The following is a 26,482-nucleotide window of genomic DNA, read 5'->3' as shown; positions in this document are numbered from 1 at the left end:
AAGATAACAAATGGAAGAGTTTGGTCTTAAATGGTTTGGGTTTTAATTAAAGTTAATGTTTAAGAGTTTTCGTAAAATGAACCTTTGTCATTAATTTAGGATTAATAATCGAATCGACGAAAATTCATTACTAAAATTGGTTACTTGGTTACTGTGTGACACTCGAGAAATCGGGGCGTTACATGTTATCTTCAAATCTTGATACATCTTCTTCAAATTTATCTTAAAAAATTTATCTTCAAATTTACCCCATTCTTGTGTTATTTTGGTTTAAGTCAAAACGACACTGCTACCTATGGCTAGGTTACAAGTGAAGCCCATTTCGCTTCACTAGCTTGGACGTCACCTTCGAATGCCCCAGCTTGGCTCTGATCCAAGATAAACTCATAGGGTATTATACTCATAGCGACCACATCTACCAAGTTTCGGTCCTTTAAGAATACCTCCAACTCTTTATCAACTTTGGAGAAGTGGAGATTCAACACTTCTTCTTCTCCTCTTTTGCTTACATGGTCAAAACATGAATTTTCACATCACTTTTAAACACGACAATTGTACTTATTTAATTTTTTTTTTTTTTTGTCAATGATAAAAACTCATAAAAATAATTTCTACGAACCTATTTCATTTGGATTTTAATGAATATATTTAAACATGTGTTCTCTCGCGGCGAAAGACAGTATATCTTTGAATACTACTATCACAGCACACGGAACCGCCTTTGCACACAGAGAGAGACGCACGACCTTTCGACCACTCCATCTGTCTCACACAATGAAAACTCTCTTCCTCCAATCCTCCTCTGTTTTCCATTTCAATTTCACATCTCATTCTCCATCTCTGAATTTTACCAATGGTGAAACTCAGGCACAGTCGTATGGTTTCTCGGAAATCTTCGCCAATGTCATGGACACTGACCCTCACCTTGTTCGTCTCCTTCATCTTCCTCGTTCTCATTCTCCTCATTCTCGGTGTCCTCTCTTTCCCCAATGCATCCTCTGACTCTGGTGTTCCCAAACCCAACGACCTCAACTCCATCGCTCGCAACGCTATAAGGTAGGTAGCAATGACGTGTTTCTTACATTTTCGTTGTTTTCTTTTCGCTCACACGTTTGCAGAAATGAAGGTGATGACAACGGCCCAAGAGAGAAGTGGGTTGAATTGATTTCGTGGGAGCCTAGAGCTTTTCTCTATCATAATTTTCTGGTTAGTTTTGGCTTTTTCCTTGCTATTCTTTTATTTATCTCATTGCTTCTTTTGTTGCTTATTACATGAAATGAGTTGTTGATTATCTGAAATTATGAAGTGGATTGCTTTTATATTTTTCTCATACCAAACATGCTTCAAGTGTTTTTTATTCTATTTCCAATTGATTCCGAGGCCAGAATTGATTCTGCGAAGAAGCTTTTTGTGTAACTTATGGCTGCCAGAATTGATTCTAATGAAATAGAAGCTTATCCAAACATGCTAATATGCTATGCTATTAACTAAACAAGCAGTTCCTTTATCTTTTTAGAGGTGAAGATCATTTTCATGGTTTAGGAAAGATTAGGAAATGATGAGAAAAGTAATAAACACTTGCTTTTAAATGGATTACTGCTTCTGGCTTCGCTTTTATCTTACAGGCTCGGCGTTTTCAATTTTTTAATATTATTTTAAGATGATATGGTTAGATTGAGCTTAATCATTTTTTTAAGGGTCTTACCTTATTGTATGGTTTATATTGCAATTTCTCAACTTTCCAAATACTAAGACTTAATTGATTGATCTGGGCAGACCAAAGAGGAATGTGAATATCTAATCAATATAGCCAAGCCACATATGCGTAAGTCAACCGTTGTTGATAGTGAAACTGGAAAGAGTAAAGACAGCAGGTTAGACTCTTTGAGTTCAATATTGAAAATAAATATCCTTTGTTTCGTTTAGATTTCCATTGCCAGTTGCCACTTCATTTCAGAAAGCCTCTTGTTCACATACTAGTATCTAAACTACATATAAACATTAGTTATAAAACATTCAGATGCGAAATTGTATATGGGATTTGCTGCTATAGGTCATTCCAATGGTAGATTTGATCCAAATGATATCTCACTCTTGACCAACAATTTTAGTTTATACTCTTATTGCAGGATAATGTTTATTGTTCCCTAAACATTTAGGTCAAATCTTTCATTCGAATATGACTTAGAATCCCCTAGTGTTCTTTGAGTTCAATATTGAAAATATATTTTCCCTTGTTTAGATTGGCCTCCTTTTGTTTACATATTCCTTTTTGCATTTAGACAAATCCGTTTGTTAACATATTCCTTTTGTATTTAGAGCACGGACAAGCTCTGGAACTTTTCTGGCGAGAGGACGTGATAAAATTGTGAGGAATATTGAGAAAAGAATTGCCGATTATACGTTTATACCCATAGGTATCACTTTCTCTTTTTTTTTCCATTAAGAATTCGTGCTCTTGCAAATGCTGTGGCAATGTATTTGATGATTGAGAGTATAGAAATTTCTTATATTGATAAAATGAAATCCTAAAATAGATAAAAGATTAATTTACAGTTATTTTCTATGTAATTCCATATTTTGCATGCCTAACACCCAGTGTTATAATTTTTTTATCTCATTGTGTATATAATAATTCATCTGTTATATGCTTTCCAGTTGGTAATTAAAATATTTTCTATATTTTGTGACTTAAATACTGAATCAATCTTTAAAATTAGTCTGTGTACCATACATTTTCCGTGACTGAATATGAAACTGAATTTGTCGAATTGAAGTTTGTGTTTGTGATTCATTATTCTTGATGTTTACCTTGATGCATCTTTAGGCCTTTCTGTATATGAAAAGGAAAGAAAAATCATGTAATGCAGCAGAGTTCTTTGGAAATCATATCAGTGATGATGACCATATTGTTTTTTAGCAATATGTACATGTCTAGCCTGTGCTTCTACTTTCAATAAGATATGTTTGAATTCCATCTATCAGCTCCTGACATTACTGTGTTTTGTTTGCCTTTGTTTTCTTTCTTTAGAATTTTGAAAATGAATGGCTCACCATGTTGTGTGGCTATATGCACTCCATTTATGAAGGGCTTTGGATAAGAGTTATTTTAAAACTGATTTTCCACCAAGCCAACAAGAAGGAATATTTTTAATTGTCTTTACCATCTGGACTATGATGCTCAGATAGTAAGTTATTTTTCAGCATATACTTAAAAAACCATTAATAAGGTGTGTCTCCCAATATGCAGAGCATGGTGAAGGACTTCAAGTTCTCCATTATGAAGTTGGACAAAAGTATGATTCTCATTATGACTACTTTATGGACGAGTTTAACACTAAGAACGGTGGTCAGCGTCTAGCAACAATGCTGATGTACCTGTAAGAGCCTTCAATTGCCTTAGATGTTGTTAACTTCAATTTGTCTTGGATAAAAAGACAGATGCTAATTGTTGTGCACTTTTTTAATCTTAATGACAGTTCCGATGTTGAAGAAGGGGGTGAGACAGTGTTCCCATCTGCCAAGGGAAATTTTAGCGCTGTACCTTGGTGGAATGAGCTCTCTGATTGTGGAAAAAAAGGACTGTCAATTAAGCCAAAAAGGGGTGATGCTTTACTTTTCTGGAGTATGAAGCCTGATACAACTGCAGATACATCGAGTTTGCACGGTTAGTTGCTCTTTTATGATCGTCTTAATATTTCTGAAGTGCTCTTGTTTCAGCTAAATTTCATTTTTAAAGTAGACAAGTTAACAAGCCTATCTATTTTCTTGATAATTTTCAGGTGGTTGTCCAGTGATTAAGGGTGATAAGTGGTCATGTACAAAATGGATGCGTCTCAATGAATACAAAACTTAAATATACATTACTATAGGTAGTTATCTCCCCTTTCTTTTTGTACTGACGTAAATATAGTGCTGAAGTACTGCTCGACAACAGAGTTTATTTGGCAATATTTACACATAATTTTTAACTGAGTCTGAGCTGCATCAGCTGATAGTGTTTGTATCCAGAGTTACTCAATATTCTTTGTTCAGAGTTGAATTTCTTGCCAAACATTATTCAGAGATGGGGCATTTTTTTTAATAAATTTAATGTGATAGTTGTTGCTATTCAATTCTCATGTTCATTTACTTCTGTTCCAGCCTTCTGAGTTCGTCATTCCAATATACAGTACCAAATGATTGGCGGATATTGCTTTCAAGGCTGAAAGGAAAGGTTGTTTAGAGCTTGTTGCAGCATTCTGTAAATTTAATGTTTACCGTAGTCAATCAATTATTTGCACTACCCTTCTCAACTATAGTAGGAATAAATATTAATATTTTTTTTATATTTGTGAATTTGCATTAAGAGGCTTAACAAAATGTATGAAATAGATGGAATGAGTATACCATTACCACCGGCTTTTCGAGCAGAGTTTAATTTTCATGTGCATAGAATCATTGTAAGCCTGTTGTATTATTTATTGAATTCTTTTGGTAGACTTTGTTTGTTAAAGTCGATGTAATGCCCTCGAAGTCAAATATCACTTTCTCTTTCATTTCATTTTTACTAATTTTCTCTTCGTATTTCTTTCATATTTTTTATCACATTATTCATAATATATTTTATTTCTCTTTTTTCTTTCATTCCTATTTCTCTTATTCTAATATCATCGAGTGTATTTGGGTTGTGAATCTAACTTTTTCCTAACATAATAGATGGTTTGTGTAATGCATTAGATATAAGAGCATTGTGTAAATTAGTCTTACACAAGCCAACTCTTTGATTTAAATGTACGTGGATTGCTTTTTCACATTATAAAATGACTATTTTGATAGAATTAGATACTTGGCCACCTATTACTTAAGTGTATCATAGGAGTAAATGGGCTAGTTAATGTGCTTGGGGAGTAGTTAATAGGAAATAATAGGCTTGGCCAGAGATGTATGTTCTTTCCATCGGAGTGCCTACAAATTGCTTTAGCAGAAGGTGTGAACAGGAACATTCAAACGCTCAAGTTAATATGAGAGTAGTTGGGAGAATGAGAATGAGTGAGGAAACTTACCTATGGAGGGTTTCATCTATACTTTTTATAGTGTGTATTGAAATCCCTAGATATAGATACGGACCGCTAATGTTTGGAGTCTGAGGATCAATGTCATTCTTGCAAAATTCGAGTGTGAAGGATGAGACGTTTTGCATCACTTAGTCAGGTAGCATGCAAGACTTATTTGTTGTCTCTGATTCCTACATATGCGTAAATGTTTCTTCAACAATGCACAACTGACTTTCGAGATCCTTTGGTCAGGTGAGGTTGTGTAGAAATTCTAGTCATCCTCCAAGGTACACGGAGGTATCAAATCGGTGTGGAGTGGTCAGGTAATTGGTAGGCTATGATCCACGTGCTCAAATGGTCGGCGCGTGATCGGCCTGGTTCATATCAATCTGAATTCATAATAATGTTGGTGGTTGATAGCGCGTGATCAACATGGTCGAGGTACAGTGCCATGAGTAGTGACAAATGCTGGTCATAGTTGGATCAAGAGGGAATTCTGGTCGTCACAACACGTGAGGGCCGAGAATTAATCTTTAGCAAAATTAGGAGCTCCCTAACTCTAGTTGTCTCAACGAGTGGTGTCCGAGAGGTAATTTTTAGTTGGATCAGTAAATGATGGTTTATTTTGAAATACCATTCAAGTAAAATAATGCTAAAAAGAGGTAGAATTTGCCCTTTCCCAAAGTACAATAATACATCGGTGGTAGACATGCTCCATCCCCTACGATAGAGCTTAGTTTCCTATTCTCAGTCACTGTCCAGTACACCTCTGAAAGCGAATATGGTGTTGAACTGTTGCTTTTCCATTTTGTGTAGACAGATAGATCACGTGGCCGTCTTAGGAAGAGAAAACGAAAAAGTCTATATGATTTTTTTTTCGATGAAGGAAAAAGTCTATATGATAGATACTAAACTAAAAAAATAAAAGAAAAATAGCCAGTGAGACATATTTCTTATACTAAAATGTCTATATTTTATGTAATTTATATTAATGATTAAAATTATGAATTTAATTTATATGCACATACAGGATAAAAAGTTTTACACATACATCTAATCACATTTTTTTTTCATTTTATATATTTTTAAATTTAAATTTAATCATGACAAGAGTTTTATTTTAATGACATTTTCGGTGTATTGTTATTAAACTCTTAATTACTTAATTAACACATTAATGTCATTTAAAGAATGCTTCATTTGCAACTCAAAAAGATCTTCCCTTTGTGACTGTGACTGCTATTTGGTTAGTTGGGCTCTTTTCCAAGTACTTGGTGCCCCTTCTTAGTTCTTTCCTCTTTGTGGCTGCTATTTGAGGTTTTTGGAGATGGAGGAACAATATCGTGCTAGAGGATAAAAAATGGACTTTATAGTATGTTGTTTAGTGTGGATTAAAGAAAAGCATAAGGATCATCCCTGGTTCATTCACAAGCAGCAACTTCGCGAGCTTGAATTTGGGTATACTTAGCGATGGGTGGGTGCCAATCGGCTCATATCACGTTTTATAGCGTCACATGCGCATGAGCGGTGTGATTCAGGACGTTACAAATGAAATGCTTTCGGGCTGGCATTACTAGCCGAGGTTCACTTTGTGTAGAGTGCATGCATATGGCTTAACTATATACGTGAGTTAAACATAAGATAAGCTATTTGCGAAACAGGTTGCCTTGAGATAATGGATACTCTAGTGGATGACAGGTTTAGGTTACACGTATTACAAGAGGATTTCTCATAGTTTTAATGTCTTTGAGATTGAAAAACTACTACTAAAACAATAAAAAGATAGAGTTACTCTTCAATTGAATTCAAATTTGAATCAAAAATATAAATGCTTTCTATTAAATGGAAATGACTTCTCATAAAATTTGGACAAGTATCCCGACTAATGTTCATAATTATTTTATCATTCGTCTTCAATATATCTCTATGTATAGGTGTAAGTGGCTACGATTCAATCCGTGAATCCGATCAAACTAATCCGAACTGAACATATTACGGTGAGTTGGATTGGATAATCGGTTTGGTTCGGATTTTTTTTACTGCATCCGATCACTATTGGTTTGGGTATCGGATTTGGGGATTGAAAAACCGATCAATTCGAACCAAACCAATGAATTGAGAATTATTATTTACATCCAACTCAAACACTCTAGCCCATTACGTTGTCTATTTATATTTGTATTAAAGATGTTGGTTTTATTTAGATTATATGAAATGTGTCATTATCGAATGTTTCGTTCTTTATAAATGTTGGATTTTTCTAAATTTTTATAATTTTCATGCAAATTTCTGAATAATATTTTTTATTCCAAATCCGACTATCCGATCCGAACCAATCCAATTGAGATCGAGTTGGTTTGGTTCGGATTTAGGAGCAAAAATCAGTAAATCCGAACCAACTCGTCTTTCCTTCTTATTAAAACAATTACTCAAAAAGATCATGTTAATGAATTTTTTTGTTTTGTTTTTTTATATCGGAAAGATAAATTGCACCCGCCAAGAATCGATCCCTGGACCTCACCTTACCCAACCCATATGTCCCTCAGCTCCTACCACTTGAGCTATCCTACACAAACATGTTAATGAATGTTTTAATAAACTAGAATATTTTACATAGGGCTCTCGTTTGGCACCACCACCACCACCACCCTCCATTGCTGCCAACTTACACCATCATTGGCCCCACCACCGCCCTACCATCACCACTGGTGTTGCTGTCACCACCACCACCACCGCCCTACAGCCACCACAACCACCACCCTATCGCCACCACCACCATAATCGCTGCCACCACTCTATTGCCACCACTGACACCACAACCACCACCCTATCGCCACCACCACCACCATTGCCTCCACCCTCCACCGTCGCCGCCACCCTACTGCAGCCGCCACCGCCTTACCATCACCACCGCCACCCTATCGTCACCAACACCATAACCACCATCGCCTCCACCACCCGATCACCACCACCATCGATGTTGCCGCAACCACCACCACCATCGCCCTACCGCCACCACAACCACCACCCTATCGCCACCACTACCATAATCGTCGCCACCACTCTATTGCCACCACCGATACCACAACCACCACCCTATCGCCACCACCACCACCATTGCCTCCACCTTCCACCGTAGCCGCCACCCTATCATCGCCACCACCACAACCACCATCGCTTCCACCACCACCACCAACATATCTCCACTGTCACCGACACCAACCTACCACCATTGCCACCACCACCACCAACCTACCACCACTTTCATCACCACTGCCACCACTGTTATAATCACCTCCATATTCGATTTTTATTCTATATCATTATTCAATACTTCACTAAACATAAAACTGCATTAATTTAAATCATATGGTAAATTATACAGAGTATGGCCAAACGCTGGATAGTATAAGAAAATTATCAGAACTTATACTATCAGGCTTAATACTATCAGATCTTATACTAGCAGACCTTATACTTAACGGGCGCATAATAATTTAAAAAGCAAAAGAGTGTGAACTGTTGTGGTATGTGGCATTAAGACGAAGGGACAAGAGCTTTAAATATGGGTTGGTTGATGGTTGTTTCATTCTTTCCATCTCCTTTCATTTCTTTTGTTTTCTTTGGAATCACTGCCACATCTCTCTTGTCTTACACACTAAGCATTCGTCAGAGGAGTTAGATATTTCTCATACAACACAAATTATTATTATTATTATTAAAATTCTCCTTTTGCTTAAACCCAAATCTCACAGATAGAACTGTACTAAAATCACCTCAATTTCTGAGATACCCACATGGAGTTTGAGGCAAATCAACGCCCTTTCTTGTGTTCTTTCGGGAATTTCGTTGAAACTCTCAAACGTGGTTGCAGCCTCGCCTTCTCTGCCATAATAGGGAACATCTTGTCGGCGATCTTGACCTTCTGCTTCGCATTCGGTATAATCCCATTCTCGATCTGATCTATTGTTTCGTTTTGTGAATTTGTGTTTGCTATTGTTGTTGTCTTATGTCATGTACGAGGTTGTCTTTCAATTTGTTTGTACTTAGAATTAATTCAATTCATGATTGTTTAGTTTGAGTTACAAATGCAGATTTTTTTGTTTGATTTGAGAAAAATGATGAATTGGGTGTGGCACTTTGCAAAGAAAATAATCTATTCACACCTTAATTTGATCTTGAGCTTGAGATATATCAATAGAATAGTAGAGAGAAATCATAGGTATGAATGATGGATGGATGGATGATGTGATTTAGAAAGAAGACATAAGAATAGAAAATGAGTGAAGATGTGATGTTAAATGAATCAAATTGTTTTGGAAAGTCCATTTTGATTTCCAAATTCATCCAAAGTTGTGATTTTTTTTCATGGGTTTTTTGTTGTTGGCAGTGGGCACTTTGTTAGGGGCTATGACTGGGGCCTTGATAGGCCAAGAGACAGAGAGTGGCTTTGTAAGAGGGGCTGCTGTTGGTGCTATATCAGGAGCTGTTTTCTCCATTGAAGTGTTTGAATCCTCGCGTGTTCTTTGGCAATCTGACGAATCTGGATTTAGGTGTCTCTTATACTTGGTGAGTGACTTGGTTTCAAAGCTTGTAACTAAATACATGTTTGGAAATCATTGTACTGTTGATTCTAAAGCCGAATTAATTATAGGAAGAAGCTTCTGTGAGGATCTACTGATGACATGATTGATTTAGAGAAAAGTGAAGATCCAAACATGCTATAAACAATTGTTGAGTTCTTTGCGGCGCCTTGCTATTGAACTGTTATTTTCACTGGCAAGTTCTGTATTTTGATCTATGAGTTCTACTTTGCAGATTGATGTTATTGCTAGCCTTCTGAGTGGGAGACTCGTGCGTGAAAGGATAGGTCCAGCCATGTTTAGTGCTGTCCAAAGCCAAGTAATTTTTCTTTGTCCCAAAGTAACCTATGAGACAGGAATTTGGTTATGCACTCATTATCTTGCTTATGCTTTTGTTTTTCTTCCTTTTCAGATGGGTGCTGTCGAATCGGGCTTTGATGAGGTTCAAAACCTCTTTGACATTGGTGATGCCAAAGGTTTATCAGGAGCTTCAGTTGCAAAGATCCCACAGGTAACAATTACCGGAAACAACGGTGATGCTTCTGGTCAAAGAGATTCATGTTCAGTTTGCCTCCAGGTTTGTTTATTATGCAGTTTTTGTAATACATGTGATATTTGTATACCTTGAAGTTTTGTTAAGCTTATGTATATTGAAATTTGACATTTCCGAATTTGTTCATTTTCAGGACTTTCAACTCGGAGAGACAGTTAGGAGCTTACCCTACTGTCATCACATGTTTCACCTACCTTGCATCGACGAGTGGCTCAGCAAGCATGTTTCTTGCCCATTATGCAGAAGGGATATGTAATTTTGTATATGTACAAGCCTCAAAATAGGTTCTACCATTGTTTATAAGCGCATAAGCTGTTAGGAACATGCACTTGGTGACATGTAGTGGGAAACATCCCCTGCCATTTGAGTGGCTACATTTTAATAAATTAGTTTAAAGAAAATTTTTACATGAATCTCGTTGACATGAAGCAAACCTGGAGGCAAACTGAACATGAATCTAAGAGGACATTTCTAAGAAGGAGAAGCTATGGAAATAAGAGGACATTTTTTTATTTTTTATAGTTTATTTAGTCTTATCACATGAAATAAGTACTTCAATTAATAAGGGAGGGCAACGGGTGCTATTTGAGTAGGTTATTGTAAATCTTGTTCCCATACTCTCATTTTTTTTATTAAAAATATGTATAAGGAATCATGCTATACTATGGGTTAATTTAGAAAGGTTACCATTTTTCATTGCCAATAAGGATTAAGGAATAAGACACAAAGATTCGTCCCCAATATCCTATTGTAGATATAAAGATGAGAGGTCGGTATGAGCACTATGACACATTCATCCTTGCCCATATAGCATTGTAAGTATATTTTGCCTCATATAATGCACAACATGTTCTAAAGACATGGGTGGTTAATGTGTGCCAATCACAACAAAGTAAATAGGTCATATCAAAGTCAATGACACATGTGGAGAAGTGTCATCAAGTTGATGAGATATCAACAAATATATATCCCAATTACACAACTTGAAAAGGTTTGTTGGTCAACCAATTTGTGCCCATCACCATGAGATTGTTGATCCAGTTGATGAGCCAAATCAACCAATAACCAAGACAGAGTGAAAGGAGGAGGAGCTCAGAATGGGAACCAAGAGAAGTTAGAGGACGAGGAGAAGGAATCATGTGATGGGGAAAGAGATAACAAAGAGCTTATGAGAATGGGAACCACTCCAAGAGAAGTTGTTCATGAAACGAAGTGTCTTAAAAAGTTAATTGTATTTTAAGGCGGACTATGAGAAGGAATATGAGTCAGTTCAGTGGGATTTTCTATTCTACATGATGAGAAGAATGAAGCTTGATGTGACTGTTTAAAAAATAAAGTTTGGCACGAGGTGGATTCGTTGGATTAAAGATTGTCTTGACTCTACGTCAGACTCGATGTTGGTAAATGGTAGCCCTTGCAGCGAGTTCAGAATGGAAATGGGCCTTAGACAAGGTGACTCCCTCACTCCTTTTCTTTTTCTGATAGTGGCCGAAGGTTTAAACGATTTGTTCATGAATGCGGTAAAATTAAGGCAATTTAGTGGTTTCAAAGTCAGAAGGGATAATGTAGAGGAAGTGTCTTTGGCCCAATTTGCCAACGACACAATCTTTTTGGGGAGGCTAATTTGCAGAATATGATTGTCATTAAATGTGTGCTGAGATGTTTTGAGCTAATTTGAGGGCTTAAAGTGAATTTCAATAAAAGAAAGTTGACATTTATTGCTTTGGAAGCTAGTATTAACCACCGGTTTGCGTCACTTCTGCTTTGTAAAGTGATGAGAATTTCTTTTATTTATTGGGTATTTCATTGGGGGGCCGTTCGCGGCTTAAAAGTACTTGGGAGTCAGTCATCTAGAATTTCCAAGCGAAGCATTCTGCATGAAAGATGAAGTCAATATCCTTTGGTGGTCGAATTTGTTTGATTCATAGTGTGATATCGACACTGCCCTTTTTATTTGTTGTTCTTTAAATTGCATGTGTGTGGAGAAATCTGTACTGGCATCATGAGGGACTTTCTGTGGGGAGGGGGAGGCGATTCAAGAAAAGTTGCTTGGGTGAGCCGGTCAAATGTGTGTAAACCGAACACACCACCCTCCACCACCACCACCACCATCCTCCTCTCCACCACCACCACCACCATAGTCACCATAATTATCGTCACTGCCACCTCCATCCTCCGCCTCCGCCACCACCACTGACGCCTCCAGCATCGCCGCTGATGTCGTCTTCGCTATCGTCATTTCCACCACCGCCAGTGCCGCCTCCATCACCCTCCACCGCCATTGTCATTGTCACTGCCACCACCACTTCATACTGTCATGACCCACACCACTGCCACAACTACCTTCCTCCACCGCCACCACCACCACTGCGACGACCACCACCACCATCACCATTACCTTCCAACACCACCACCGACATTGTCACCACCACTGCTCTTCAACACTGCCACCACCAAAATACTCTCCACCAACACCATCCACCATCACCCTCCCCCACTACCACCACACCTCCTCCATTACCATCGCCATCGCCACCACCACTACCTACTGTCACGTCCCACTACCACCACAACCACCTCCCTCCACCGCCACCACCACTCAGCATCCCCACTGCCACCTCTACAACCACCACCACCCTCCATTACCGTCATCACCATTATCGCAGTTACCTCAACTGCCATCGTCATCCTTACCACCCACTAACACCATCCTCATTTTAATATCTATCATTATTTAATTTTTCACAAAATATAGCTTTGTATTAATTGAAACGAAATGATAAGTTATATGTAGTATGACCAAACGTTCTATAATGTTAAATTTTTATCAAGTCTTATATTACACAACATACTAAACGGACCTTAAAATTCCTCATAGATTGGTTTCGAGTTGTTGAGTATAGGAGTGCCACTATATGGCAGGACAGGCCCAGGCACGATTTCACATGATTCATAGAAATAACCAATCCAGTGGGTGAAAATATATAGGAGAGAGGTCACTGATATATTCTTAGCATACAAACAATTACCGCAATCCCTCCTTAGGAAAATTAAAAGGGAAACCAAGGTACCACATTGCTGTAGAGTATGCTATCTTGAAAAATCTGTAGAAAAACTGATCGTCACTTTCGTGCATCATTTTAGTCGTGTCTGTTAGAATATAATATAAAATCATTCATGTGACATTTACCCAACAATCAGTGCCACATAGTAGTTCTCTTTGGTATTACCCCTTTTAACCTATATGTTTATTCCTTGTCGATTTAGTCTAAATTTCATGTATAGAAAAATACGCGAAATTTTTGGCGATTTCAAATCGCAACACTTGCTCTAAGCAATCTAAACCCGCAGCAAAACTCGTGTGTTGTGCAGTATGTCACATTGTCCTGTGCTTTATTAATCTTTATTCTTTTTATTTATAATCTTTTAAATCCTTGGATTTTACCTGGCCGTATCAATTTATATGATTAAATGAAGGAAGAAGTCCAACCTGAAATCAATCGGTGCTGAACCTATCAAAGCTCAAGGAGATGACCCTTTGGCTCTGGTACTAGCTGGTTGACGGTTGCTGCATTGCCTCAAAGTCTTTAAATATGATTTGGTCGTTGAATTGATATAAAACTAACATGTTATGTAAGGATGCTACTAGAATTAGGCTAGTGGGGAAGGGATTGAGTAAATTCATATATTAAAAAAATGTACGTAATTTATGGATGAATCAATTAATTTTTAATATGGTCGACGAAACAAAACAAACATGATCATGACCCGCATTTTAAGTCGAGACATGCACCCACGGATGTAACTTAAATTGATGAGAATCTTGTCTCCCAGAGACTACTCACAAAAGAAGTGACAGTCTCAAACAAATATATTGATTTGTTAATTATAAACGTTAATCATCATTTGATAAAACAAAATATATAGGCCTGAACAAACGTTGAATGGCATGACAAATTGCTAATCAAACAAAATTTACTTGGTCAATCCAATAAACTACTATGATTATGATATAAAACATTGAGCGTGGGATGCTTATCTAGAAGGTTATCCGGCTTGTCTATTCAATTTGTAAGCATCCTCCAAGATTACTCTCTACCGTTCTTTCCACGTTGCATCATTATATAAACAGCGCTCATGAGTGAACTACAATTGGTTTTGTGATACCCATTTTTATGGCGATTTTAGACATCCAAAGGGTAGAAAGTTAAAAGAAAAAACCATAAAACATGTTTTGTGACGTACTAAAACTGCCTCAAAAGTTAGTGTTGCTAGCAATTTCGAGATTCATCAAACATTAATGTTACATAAAAAGACAAGTGTTATGTTAGCCTTGAGGTTGCTGGTTAATAAATCGAAGATCAAAAAAATTTAATGCATTATTTTTTATTTTGTTCACAGTATTTAAAGTTAAGATATTGCTTAAGAAGAATTAGACATGTATCACCTAAACTGACTATCAATTTGTTAGAAAGTATAACATTTAATTTCATCAATATATTACATTTTAGATTTGCAATAAATAACTAGTATTTTCTTAATTTCTGAAGCTGTACGCTTCTTTTTTTTTTTTTGCAACCAAGGGTATTCTGTAGGGTTAGCTCGTGGAGATTTTTTCAATACACTGAGAAATTGCAACTGAAGGAGTACTCTAAAGCGACTCTTAACATAATTCTATTAAATATTATGTGGTTAAAGTCAGATTTTGGCATTTAGCATGTTTTTATGCATTCAGGTTCTTGCTAGTTGGAGCTGAAAATGGCTTTGTGATAGATTATGCTAATCACTATTCTGTAATGGAGACTTTTTGGCTTATATGCCGTCCCTAGATATGACCAAGTAAGACAAATAGAGAATACCATTCTGAATACAGGGACGTGCTTGGTGCAACTATGTGCTATGTAAGGTGAGAGTGCCAAGTGGTCTAGGAATGAAGCTAGCAAAAAGAGTGTCACAGAGTTCATAGTTTTGGGCTGAAATTCATTGTAAGGCTGCAATGTTTGATGGGGCTTCACCACCTGGAACAACACCAGCACCTCTAAAAAATAGGAGTGCTTCTGCATATAACATGTTGCTGGGATTTGTTGCAGGAATTTCAACAGTCATGGTAGTGGCCTTATTGTACTGCCTTTTCAGGAAAAAGTTCATTCCATTTCATAAGCAAAGAAAGACTTTGAAAGGTAAGCTGCGTATTCTTAAATCCAATTATTTAAATCACATAAGGTGGCCCTGAATCATTGAATTTCCCCCCTCTTTTGCAAATCATTGTTGCAGGAAAGAAATTTAAAAGCGTGATAGATGATAAAATATCGCTAAGGCGTTTTGATTTTGCGGAACTAGAGAAGGCTACCAAAAGTTTTAACCAAGATTGCTTGCTGGGTTCTGGTGCGTTTGGAAATGTCTACAAGGGAACCTTTGACTTAGAAAGAACACTAGCCATTAAGAGAGCTCATTCTCAATCATACTTAAGTGTGGAGGAATTCAGAAATGGTCAGCCTCAAGAAGATTTATATTGTGCCAATCCTTCTCACAACTCCCACAGAAAAGAAAAATAAATCTATTAATAATTGACAGTGTTTATTTTTTCTTTGTTCTTGGCAGAAGTTAGGCTCCTGTCAGCAGTAAAGCACAGGAATCTTATTGGTCTGGTTGGATATTGTGAAGAACCAGGTGACTATATGATAGCAGAAACTTCACTCTTAATTCTGCAGTAAAAATAGAGTTAAATTATCTCATTGCATATTTCGATACACGGTGAAAAACTATAGTGAGCCAAAATCACAGTAGATAGAAGCAACTTCTCTTAGCTTTTGTAGCTATGCATCGTGATTTTGGTGTGGTTTTTTAACGTATCCCTAAACATGGTTGTTTTGCAACCTGTATTTTTAAGTAAAGAAATTCTTAGGAAGGAGTTATTCGAACACAATTTCATGCTAACATAGCCTAATTATGTCTTGTTCAGAACAAGATGGAGCCAAAATACTAGTCTACGAATATGTACCAAATGGATCACTCCTTGAGTATATGATAGGTAAGTTCACTGTATCCTTCCTAAAGCATGGTATATTACTATAAATGTTAAGGAACCAACAAATCTTTAAAGTCAGCTAATATGTGTAGGCTCAGATTTTGTTCTGCTTAACATGCTTCTCAACTCATAGGCCAAAAATTATTTGCTGTCATATTCGAAAACCAACAGTACTAACCATTCACAAGTTTTAGGCTATGAATAGAAAGCTCAAGACTGGATCTTAACTCTGATTCTAACACTACTAACAAATGAACACGAACATTGGCTTTTGTAGGAAGCAAAAGGGACAGCTTAACATGGAAACAAAGGGTAAATATAGCAATAGGAGCAGCTAGAGGTATATTTTTCAAATTTAGACCGGTTGATTTAACAAGAAATCCTCTAATTTACACAGAATGGCTCGGTACTTTTTACAGGCATAGCTTATTTGCATGAAGGAGTTAAGCCAAGCATCATTCATCGTGACATCAAACCAAGTAACATCCTATTAGGGGAAAACTTTGAAGCTAAGGTCTCAGATTTTGGACTGGTAAAATCAGGACCTACTGGTGATCAATCACATGTCAGTAGCCAAATCAAAGGGACACCAGGGTACCTTGACCCTGCCTATTGTTCAAGCTTTCATTTGACCAAGTTCAGTGATGTTTACAGCTTTGGTGTCATACTTTTGCAACTTGTTTCAGCTAGACCAGCTGTGGATAGTACAGAAAACCAAAGCAAACAACATATAATAAACTGGGTAAGCAATGGAAAAAGTCCTCACTCTTTCATGATATCCAGCCACTGAATATTTGTCTTTTGTTTCTGTCCTATTTGTCAATTTGTAATAAACCAATAACTTGGTATGTCATGCAGGCAAGGCCTAGCATAGAGAGGGATAATGTAGAAGAAATCATGGATGCAAATCTACTATGTCAAAGTGAACCATGCAATATGAAAGTTATGCTAAAGATGGGGCAACTAGCTATAAGATGTGTCGCTCAAGAGCCAAAACAACGCCCTACAATGACTCAGGTGTGTAGAGAACTAGAGCAAACTCTCTACAAAGCTGATAGCTTCGATAAAAAGAAGCTTTCAAAAGGTACTAGTGAATCAGAGGAGCACTACAATTTTTCACAGAGCTTTGTGAGCATAGACGGTGTTGGACTTCAGAAGTTCCATATTGACATGGATAGCTACTCCTTTCATAGCACTAACTTAAGGTGCCTAGAAAATAATAGTATTAGCATTGACATTGAGAAGAAGGATCTGAAGAGTATACATGAGAAGGAGACTATTTAAGATATAATGTTAAATGAACTCATTCACTACTTCTGTTCCTATCTTTGAATTCAGGACTTCACAGTTAAGCACTAGCTTCAATGATCTCAACAACGTACATATATACAGAGAGGAAATAACAAAACGTGAGAGTTATGTCATTTTATTTTTTCTTTAAAAATTAAAAATAATCAAACATAATGTACTAATGAGTGCAAAAAACTAGTTCAGCATTCAAAGAGTGCAACGTATAATTTACAGAAATCACTCCCCATTGGAAGAGAAAAATGTGATATGCTCATATGCACAAGATGTCTCTCCAAGATCAAACATTCAAGCTCACCTTTGGCTTTGGTGCTCTATTTCAATTATGCTTTTACTCAACGCTAGCTACATGCCCCAAGTTACTTGCTACATTGTATTAATTGACCAGATGTTTTCTCAATCTCTGTTAAACTGGATATACAAGCTGGTGGGTCACCAGAGCTCAATGTTTGCTAAGGGTGCAACACTACATACAAATGTAACAGATCATAAAGCGCTTCATCAGCCAGAACTAAATTCCATAGGTGCCAAAGATCTAGAAGGTAGGGGAACCCCACCTCCTCTCACTGACACAGGAGGACCTCTTACTGAGCTAGCTCTACTGACAAGATTGGAGTCCAGAAATACAACTACAACAGTGATATCATCGTGGAAATGCCGCCGGACACCGCGGTCAATTTTCTTCAAATCAGAGTACCTCATCTCTCTCTTTTTAGCTGCTTCCTGCAAAGCAGTTTTGATGAGCCTCCGAGCGCTTCCCTGCAAGACCAAAAAGAAGCACATAATGCCAGCATATATCAATAACTCGCTGATGCTGCTATTTACATGTTTGATCTCAGTTAAATTATCAATTTCCCATCAAAATTGTGTATCATAAGCAATTTAAGTTGCAGATTTGCCTATCTACAAAATAAATAGCCTATTTTTGGCATAAAGCCTCTCCTTTTTAATTTCCAACACGAAAACAGCATCATTACTTTACATGAGCGGAGCACATAAGCAAGACCAAGATGAAAACAGTAATTACTTGCTAGAGCATGGAAATCGTGTTAAACAAATCAAACGTTAAATAGTCCATCAAAGTACATGAATAAATACAAAAATCAACTCATTTGAAACTTATGAATAGAAAGGGGAAGCTAATTTATGACTAGACAAAAACATAGTAAATAAGCAATAAAAAAACAAACAAAATAGAACAACTATAATGTATATTGATCTTACATTGTGTGGGTGATTTTGAACTATATCAACAGCATCCTGATTGCTAAGGTGTTCCCAAAGACCATCAGAAGCAAATATGATAAACTGATCATGCTGTTGAAGTTCATGAACAGAAATTGATGGGTCAGAGCTCAAAATTGGCCTTTTAAAAGTGTCACGAAGACGAAACTTAGCATAAAGAGGTTCCTTGTTAAATTCTGCCTTTTTAAGGTATACATCACCAATGGATCTAGAAACCTGCAACACAAATTTAATAATTAAGTTCAATTTCACATGATAGATCCAAATAATTTACCATCATATGGAGTCCAAATTCAATAAAAATTTGCAATTTTTATGTAAATTTCCTTTATTTGCTTTGCTGGAAGATCTTTGATTCAAGTTCAAGATTTCAATATTAAATAAAACATACAACTGCAGCATAGTAAAGATATATCTCACGGTAGACAAAGTCAAACAAACATGCTGCATGGAAGGGGGAGGATTCGGGTTTGCAGTCAACTTGCCCTACACTCCATACGTAAACTAAATGAACGTTGTGCATATCTAAGTTATTAATAAATTCAATTATATTAATTTATATTCATTAGTTCATCTCTTGCCAGCTGTCGTATAAAATATTAAAAATAATCTAAAATGTTCACAAGTGCAGGGCACTGGGGCAGAGCTAAGCAGGATGAGTAGAGTGAGATTTTCAATATTTTCTAGCGTGGCAGACCGGACTGTGTAAAAACACATCTGTAGCAACCTCATTGCCAAGCCTAGCACATTTTTTGGAACTAAACCACTCAAGGTTCACATCTTAAATGATGTATCACATAAACAAGGTTGATATACAATGTGATTACATCCACCATCCTTAAGATATAAGGGGTCAGTTGCCATAGGATAAGCGAAGATCCTTGATTGGTACTTTGACATAACTATAATTCACATTAAGTTTCTTAATATCAGATAAGTTACTCCTAAAGTTTCCATTTTCTCAACTGGGAGAATTTTTAATCATTCACATTAATTTTATTTTTGAACTCCACCTATGTTGAGGCATAGCCGGTTCTAAGTCTGGATAAAGGAAAAATGTTATGTTAGGCCTGCAGAAGCCAACATAAAACGGGCTGAATCTTTAAGATGGCCCAAGTGATCCATATAGCCAACCTCATGTAGTTGGATAAGGCTTTTGTTACGTGTTACTTTATCACTTTCTCACCCAATGACACCCCCTCAAGGCCTCAACAATCAAATAATGTGTAAACGTGTAAACCAAGACCAATCCAACTGACAAAAACATTTATGATCACCATTTGCATGCAGAGATATATAAGATCGAAACTGATATGTAGCAATAATGCAATATTACATCAGAACACCAAACTTGGCTCTAGTTATGAAACATGTCCTTCAATTATTGTGCATATAGGTGATGAATAGCCACAGGAGTATCCAGCAACTCTAGAAACACAGTTGCATCCTTCTCTTAGAATAAAGTACTTGAGCTACCATTATGACTGTTGCACATTCCAACTTCCAACAAAATAATTTGTTATAAAAAATGAGTAAAATACACTCCTCTCCCTCCAGGTTTGTTAAAACAACACTCAACTCCATTCTTAACCAAAATCTACACTTCCACCCCACCTTCTCTAACAACTTAACCTCATATTGAAAGATGCTAATGGAATATTCTTCTCTCTAGCTCAAACTTGATTAATTATCAAAATAAATAAAATAAAAATTAACTTTTTTCACTTCAAGTTAATTTGACAGTTCACAGTTGCAATCAATCAGTTTAGTATTTACTTTTTTATAAAACAAATCCCCCCAATTGTACACGATCTCCTCCTCTATATTCATTCTCATACAAAGCTTCTAAACTTCTGAATAAATTTCAGTTCTTATATTACTTTTTAAATCATTTAATTTAGTAGAATATTGATTTAATTTTACAATGAAACATATATAAGTGATTTATTCAATAACATTTGAATAAAAAAATAACAGTTGTACAACTGTGCCTGTAAAACTTATTTTCAATCTTATATTATTATATAGTTTTATATATATTGTCTAATAAGTAATAACACATGCACCATCACAAATATGCTGTGTATGGTTATAACTAATTAATAACATGCAATTTTTTTGTGCAAGTTTTTGGTTATAAGTATATAAATATGTTTTACAAACAACAACAACTAACACTTGCCACAAGGTGGGGTCTACGGTCTACTACATGGATCAAACCATGTCATGATGTCCTATCATGAATCAAGTCTAATTATAACTGTTAAGGTCTCACAGCAGCAAGTAGAGATTGGCCAAATAAGTCCTTGTAAAAGGTAAAACAGTTCTCATCCATGAGCTAACTTTAAGGGTAAAGGTAGACATAACTCGAATTTTAAGATGGTATTAGAGCCTATCCTGGATCTCTCTATTGAGTCATCCACAGATGTCTAGTTTTGCAAACTTCAAACTCTAGATGTTCATCCCTTAAGGTAAGACATTGCCTAGAGATATGGCCAAACAAGTGATTATCATTGGTACAACGAACTTCATCCATGAGCTATCTATTAGAGTAGAGTTAGGTCTAGCCCAAATTCTTAAAAATAACTATTTAAATTATACTATCTCTTAACGGTTTCTCCTATTTTTCTTGGTCTCCCTCTATCTCTAACTATTGAACTCCCCTCCATCTAGTCTATGGTCCTCAAAAAATTTCATGGGTCTTTCAACACATACCCAAACTACAAAGAGGATAAGACTCTACCATCTTTCTTACAATAGGAGCTATCCTAACTTTGTCCAAAACGATTTTGTTCCCAACCCTATCTTATCTTGCATAACCAGTCATTCATTGCAAGATTCTTATCTTTGCAACACTTGGCTTCCTTTCTTTCTAACTATTCAACATCCAACCTTCAACCCCCGATAACATTGCAGATCTTTTTGTCAAGTGCACTGTTTTGCTCTGTTTGAACAAAAAAAACAGAGAATAGGAATCATATTTCCACCAGAAGCTTCAGTGCTATTCTCTCCTCCCCCACCATTTGAAGCTTACACCCCCTCTCTCATCTGGCCTCACTGTCTCCTCTTTCTCTCATCTTGCCCACTTTTCTCCCAATTCTCAAGCATCCTTGTGTCGGTGAAACTCTAAAGCCCCATGAATTCTATTACTTTTTTGTGAACAAATTGTGTTTTTTTTTTACTTCGAGTTAGGGTTTGTGCTCTTAGAAACTGAGAAATTTGCAAATTTGAGCTCCTTCAGGTATAACTACACACAACTAAAATTATAGATTTTTAGCATGCTACAGCCTTGCGTAAAATTATTTTTGAAGCTTGGAGTACGAACTTAGGGATTTTACGGTTACCCATTGTTCGTATTTAAAGGCTACCCGGTGCACCAAAGGGTCCGGGGAAGGGCCCGACCACTTGGTCTGTTGTACGCGACCTTATCTTGCTTTTTACACATTTTTACACAAGAGGCTATCTCCAGAACTTGATCCTGTGACCTCAATCACATGGCAAGAACATTTCACTGTTGCGCCAAGGCTCTCCTTCTTACCCATTGTAAGAAGAGCTTCAACAAAATTCCTAAGTCCTTTAAAATATTTCTTCGTGTTAGATTTTTCAGCTACTACCTCATTTGCATCTCTTGTAGTCTTTTAAAAAAAAGTTATTTTACGGTTGCAAAAAAAGGTATTTATTTTTTAGAAATTTTATTTGAAGCAAGTTATTTTTCATTTGGTAAACAATTGTGAAAAGCACTTTTATTTTAAAAGCTAGTTACAATTTCTTCTTTTTTCCAGAAGTTACTCAATGTAGCTTCTAAAAATAATTAGAAATCTGATTATTTTTAGATTTTGAATTATTTGAAAAGCTAAAACAAACATATTTAAATTAAAAGCGATTTTTTTCAAAATAAGTGTCTTTTTAATAATAACAAAAGCTGTAACAAATCAGCTCTATATCTTATGTAGAAAATCTAGGAGGACGATATAGTAAACACCGTGCTTTGAACCAATAGGTGGAAACTTCACGAAAAGCTATATATTGTACCAACCTAACTATTGTATCACTAATTGGGCCATAATCAATGTTTATGTCAAGTGCTTCAAAAGCTCGGAATAATGAGCTGCCACTTTTACATTGTGAAGTAGGCAGCTTTGGTGTTTGGGTTGTATGTACACTACAGGATATGTCCCATAATTTGTGGGTCTTTTTCTCAACTCTGTTGCAATGGTTCTCGAGGTAGCAAAAAAAAATTCTTTATCTACAAATGTGTGTTGGCACTGTGCACCTTTTGCTGAAGTTCTGAGAAATTCGCAGCAGCATGCTAGCATGATTCCAGATCCAGAATTTCAGCAATAACTATCTAACTCCATGATTTTTATGGCATGAACTTGCTTTCTTCTAATTTCTTAGCCTCCTAGAGAGTTAACGTTCATGGATTTTTCTAAGGGTGTTTCTTGGTGAAATTTGCAAAGTCCTGCTTTGTTATATTTCCTTTCTTAGTGCAGAATTCCCATTGAAAGTATAGGTCTTTGGTGGACACAGATAATAGACAGAATATGTCTAACATTTGTATGATGTGACATAGTAGATATCTAAAAGCATAAACGTATTTATACTACTAATCTCGGTCATGTAATAGATTAGCACAAGTAGTACAAAGCCAGCCCAATAACACAACTAATATAACATTATTCCTAAGTCGTAAGTCTCATAACACAGGAATTATCCTAATGTTCTGTTCTAGCATTCTTTTGTAAGCTAAACCTTTCGACATTTTAGCTCGTTAAGACTATACACTTAAAGACAACAACCTAAATATATAAGATGGGTCAATAAACCATAATTGAAATCTGGAAGATAACTCAGAGAAATGAGATATCATAAACAAAGCTAAAGAGATGCTGGTTATGCACCAATATGAGAATTGTTTGAAAGAAATTGGCAAGACAAATGGAATGACACAACCATAAGAGTAGTTGGAAACTTGGAATGTTGCCTGGCCAAGGAGGAAAAGATACCATGGCAATCATACACAGCAAGGCCCAACTCTCCAAATTCACTCAAGTTTTTGGAAGCTTCAAATAGTAAGAACAATCTCAAATTTGAATTCAAAAGACCTAAAAAACCATGGAAAAATATATCTGAAATGTGAAATACTGAATCTTCAAATGTCTCAAAAACTACTTGAATCAATTCAAACAATAGCTTGCAGCTGGAAGTTACAATAATGGCACAACTACAAAACCAAACAGTTGACAATTTAATAACCAAATAGACTCTAAATAGTCCAATCAGATACAAACAGAAGGATGGAAAAGAGAGAAACTAAAAGGCTAACGCGACTCAACCAAACAGAGACAAACAGCAAGATAAAAGAAGATAATCACTGGACAATGACACTGTTGGAAAGGAGTTTCAGATTTTGGGTACTCAGCAGCAGAATAGTGATGATTAGGTCATGGAGGATGGTATAAACTCTAAATCTCTAATAACATGTTGAAATAAATAAATATAACTTGACACAGACTCCTGCCCAAGACAGCAAAGCCTAAGCACAACTGGGACCATTTGTGAAGAGATATTTAGGCACGCATGTACAATAACACATCAAGCTTTTGATAGACAGCAAAAAGAAGAAAAAATAAATTTTCTAATTTCCAAAACAAAAGGATGTGAGATGCTGATTGACTTGTTAATAAAAAATGCTAATCATTAAGCTTCATATATAAAACTTACCTGTATCAGACCCTTCACCCGCCATACATTGTGCTTCAAAACCACAATTTTCGAGTCATCCGGATGCAAAGAATGCATTTCTTGTCTCACAGATTCTATACTCACATTATGCTCCGAAGAAAGTTGGATTGCCAAAACCTCCCCAGTTGCCCTGACAACGCGCCCAAGTACAGCACGGGAATCACCAAGGTTAGCAATATAGAGGACACCACCACAAATCACACCAACCAAACAACAAGATCCAACAGAAGCAATTTGGGCGTTCATAGGCCACAGTTTGGTAACCACTGACAGAAAACCTTCTTCCGTGGCTTGGTATGCCTTCCGAATAACCTCCACCGACATAGACTTGTGCTCAGACGCAAATCCTTAAATAAAAATGAAAAAATACACGCGTACAAAGATCAATATAAATGTTCAGAAGCAACATTGAATGAGGAGCAAAAGAATTTTCTTGCTTGCTCTGTATTATTGAACATGTACAAAGTCAAATTTTTGGACCATCAATATCTATATTTCTAATATTGTAGCTGAACATAGCGTCAATCATAATGTTCCTTCAATAACTGAAACTATGGTTTTAGGTAGCTAAATTCATATCTTGTCGATCAAATTACACCCCAAGTCAAATATCTTTGAAAGTAATTTGACCAATGAAATGCACAAAATTTCTTGCTCCAAAGGACCAATTGTTACTCTATTGAAAATGCTATATCCTTTGGGAACTAATTTGACCATCTATTCCAGAAAATTATAATTCTAAAATTCATAACAAATTAGTCTATGAAAAGTTATGCATCAATCATGTTAAACCCTAGATAATTGAAGTCCCTAAATGTGTATTTTGTAAGTCAAACTAGTCTTCATATCTCAAGTATTTCAAACCAAAGACTAATTTGACCCATATAGAGAGTAATTTGACAATTAAAGAGTCATTATTTAGAAATATTTACCATAATTTTCATCCCAAAGACTAACACTAAATGTTTAAGACTAAATTGACTACATGCTTAAAACAGGAAGAAGAAAAAAAGAACAGTCATTTTTACTTTTTAGATGCTGGAAGAGGTGATCACAAACGTAGCGTGAAGTCTCAGGTCCACCGTGACCATCATAGACACCGATGAAAGTACCGTACGGGCCGCCACCATCGTCGATGAAGCTGAGTGGACCAGACTCAAGCTGGCTCTGATCCTCAAGCAGGTTGTTAGCCTGCACCACCGCCATAGAGTACTCACCAAATAAGTGCTGTCCGGTGTCCTTGTACCACAACAGCCCTTCCTTCCGCCCCGAAACCACATCCGAGCCCCCTTTGCGGTGGTCCGTGGATCCTCGCCGCCGCCAGCAGGAGCTCAGGTACAAGTCCATTAACCGAGATAGCATCCCTCATTTCACCACCAAAACAACCCGCGATATTCCCCGTTCACATCCAAACATGTAAATCAAATCAAACCGAATCACAAACACGCGAAAATTGGATAAATTAATCAACACCTGTAGAAGGGTGTGTTGAGAGTTGAACCAGAATCAGATCTACAGATCCGAGAGAGAGTGAGAAGGAGATAGGGTTTTGTTGTGATGTAGAAGAAGAAAAAGGTGCTTGAAATGATCAGTTATAATAGGTGAGAGATGAGAAGGAGACGAGTGAGTGACCTGAAGCTCTTTCGGTGTTTTCTCTCCTTTCTATTATCTATAAATATAATATCTTCTTTTTCGACAAACACGGAACAACAGCCAGCAAACTGCATCAACGTTCCTCACTATATTTTCTCAATATTTATTACACTTGCTTCACTTTTTTCTTTTTTCTTTTTTGTTTCCTTTTTGGGTTTTTTTTCAACATTTGGTAAAATCAAATTAAAAATATAAAAATCATAAATATATAATACGGTTAAGAAATTACAAAATATTTCTTTTCTGACGTATAAAAAAAGAAATTACAAAATATTTCCAAAATGATAAATTAAGTGTAAGAGCTGGTGGACATATGGGTTGGGGGACGGGG

The 26,482-nt window shown here is 36.5% G+C and overlaps 4 protein-coding genes across 5 annotated transcripts; 3 read left to right on the top strand and 1 right to left on the bottom strand.

Annotated features, from left to right (window-relative positions):
* Positions 1 to 720: 720 nt before the first annotated feature.
* On the top strand, positions 721 to 4,532 carry LOC130713035 (probable prolyl 4-hydroxylase 10). The gene is made up of 8 exons (XM_057562839.1): positions 721 to 1,056; positions 1,119 to 1,206; positions 1,777 to 1,874; positions 2,320 to 2,417; positions 3,251 to 3,380; positions 3,480 to 3,667; positions 3,783 to 3,872; positions 4,144 to 4,532. The coding sequence occupies exons 1-7, from the start codon at positions 854 to 856 to the stop codon at positions 3,854 to 3,856; spliced, it is 879 nt and encodes a 292-aa protein (XP_057418822.1). The 5' UTR covers positions 721 to 853; the 3' UTR covers positions 3,857 to 3,872; positions 4,144 to 4,532.
* A 4,089-nt stretch (positions 4,533 to 8,621) lies between these two features.
* LOC130715320 (NEP1-interacting protein 2-like) lies at positions 8,622 to 10,585 on the top strand. Of its 2 annotated transcripts, XM_057565402.1 has the most exons (5): positions 8,626 to 8,975; positions 9,427 to 9,605; positions 9,855 to 9,938; positions 10,032 to 10,196; positions 10,306 to 10,585. In XM_057565402.1, exons 1-5 carry the CDS (start codon positions 8,834 to 8,836, stop codon positions 10,426 to 10,428), a joined length of 693 nt encoding a protein of 230 aa, XP_057421385.1. In that variant the 5' UTR covers positions 8,626 to 8,833; the 3' UTR covers positions 10,429 to 10,585. The 2 variants fall into 2 exon arrangements, with proteins under 2 accessions (XP_057421384.1, XP_057421385.1); XM_057565401.1 differs by having other exon boundaries at positions 8,622 to 8,975; positions 9,855 to 10,196.
* Positions 10,586 to 14,929: 4,344 nt separating this feature from the next.
* LOC130715921 (receptor-like protein kinase THESEUS 1) lies at positions 14,930 to 17,523 on the top strand. The gene is made up of 7 exons (XM_057566078.1): positions 14,930 to 15,352; positions 15,447 to 15,662; positions 15,774 to 15,842; positions 16,135 to 16,203; positions 16,478 to 16,540; positions 16,620 to 16,942; positions 17,059 to 17,523. The coding sequence occupies exons 1-7, from the start codon at positions 15,169 to 15,171 to the stop codon at positions 17,482 to 17,484; spliced, it is 1,350 nt and encodes a 449-aa protein (XP_057422061.1). The 5' UTR covers positions 14,930 to 15,168; the 3' UTR covers positions 17,485 to 17,523.
* A 153-nt stretch (positions 17,524 to 17,676) lies between these two features.
* LOC130715922 (probable protein phosphatase 2C 46) lies at positions 17,677 to 26,169 on the bottom strand. The gene is made up of 4 exons (XM_057566079.1): positions 25,527 to 26,169; positions 24,478 to 24,845; positions 18,733 to 18,969; positions 17,677 to 18,267 (listed from the first exon to the last, which is right to left on the bottom strand). The coding sequence occupies exons 1-4, from the start codon at positions 25,858 to 25,860 to the stop codon at positions 18,010 to 18,012; spliced, it is 1,197 nt and encodes a 398-aa protein (XP_057422062.1). The 5' UTR covers positions 25,861 to 26,169; the 3' UTR covers positions 17,677 to 18,009.
* Positions 26,170 to 26,482: the final 313 nt, after the last annotated feature.

This window comes from Lotus japonicus, chromosome 4, assembly GCF_012489685.1.
Source record: "Lotus japonicus ecotype B-129 chromosome 4, LjGifu_v1.2".
NCBI lineage: Eukaryota > Viridiplantae > Streptophyta > Magnoliopsida > Fabales > Fabaceae > Lotus > Lotus japonicus.
Note: the sequence above shows the minus strand (reverse complement) of the source record. Positions and strands in the feature narration are given on the sequence as shown.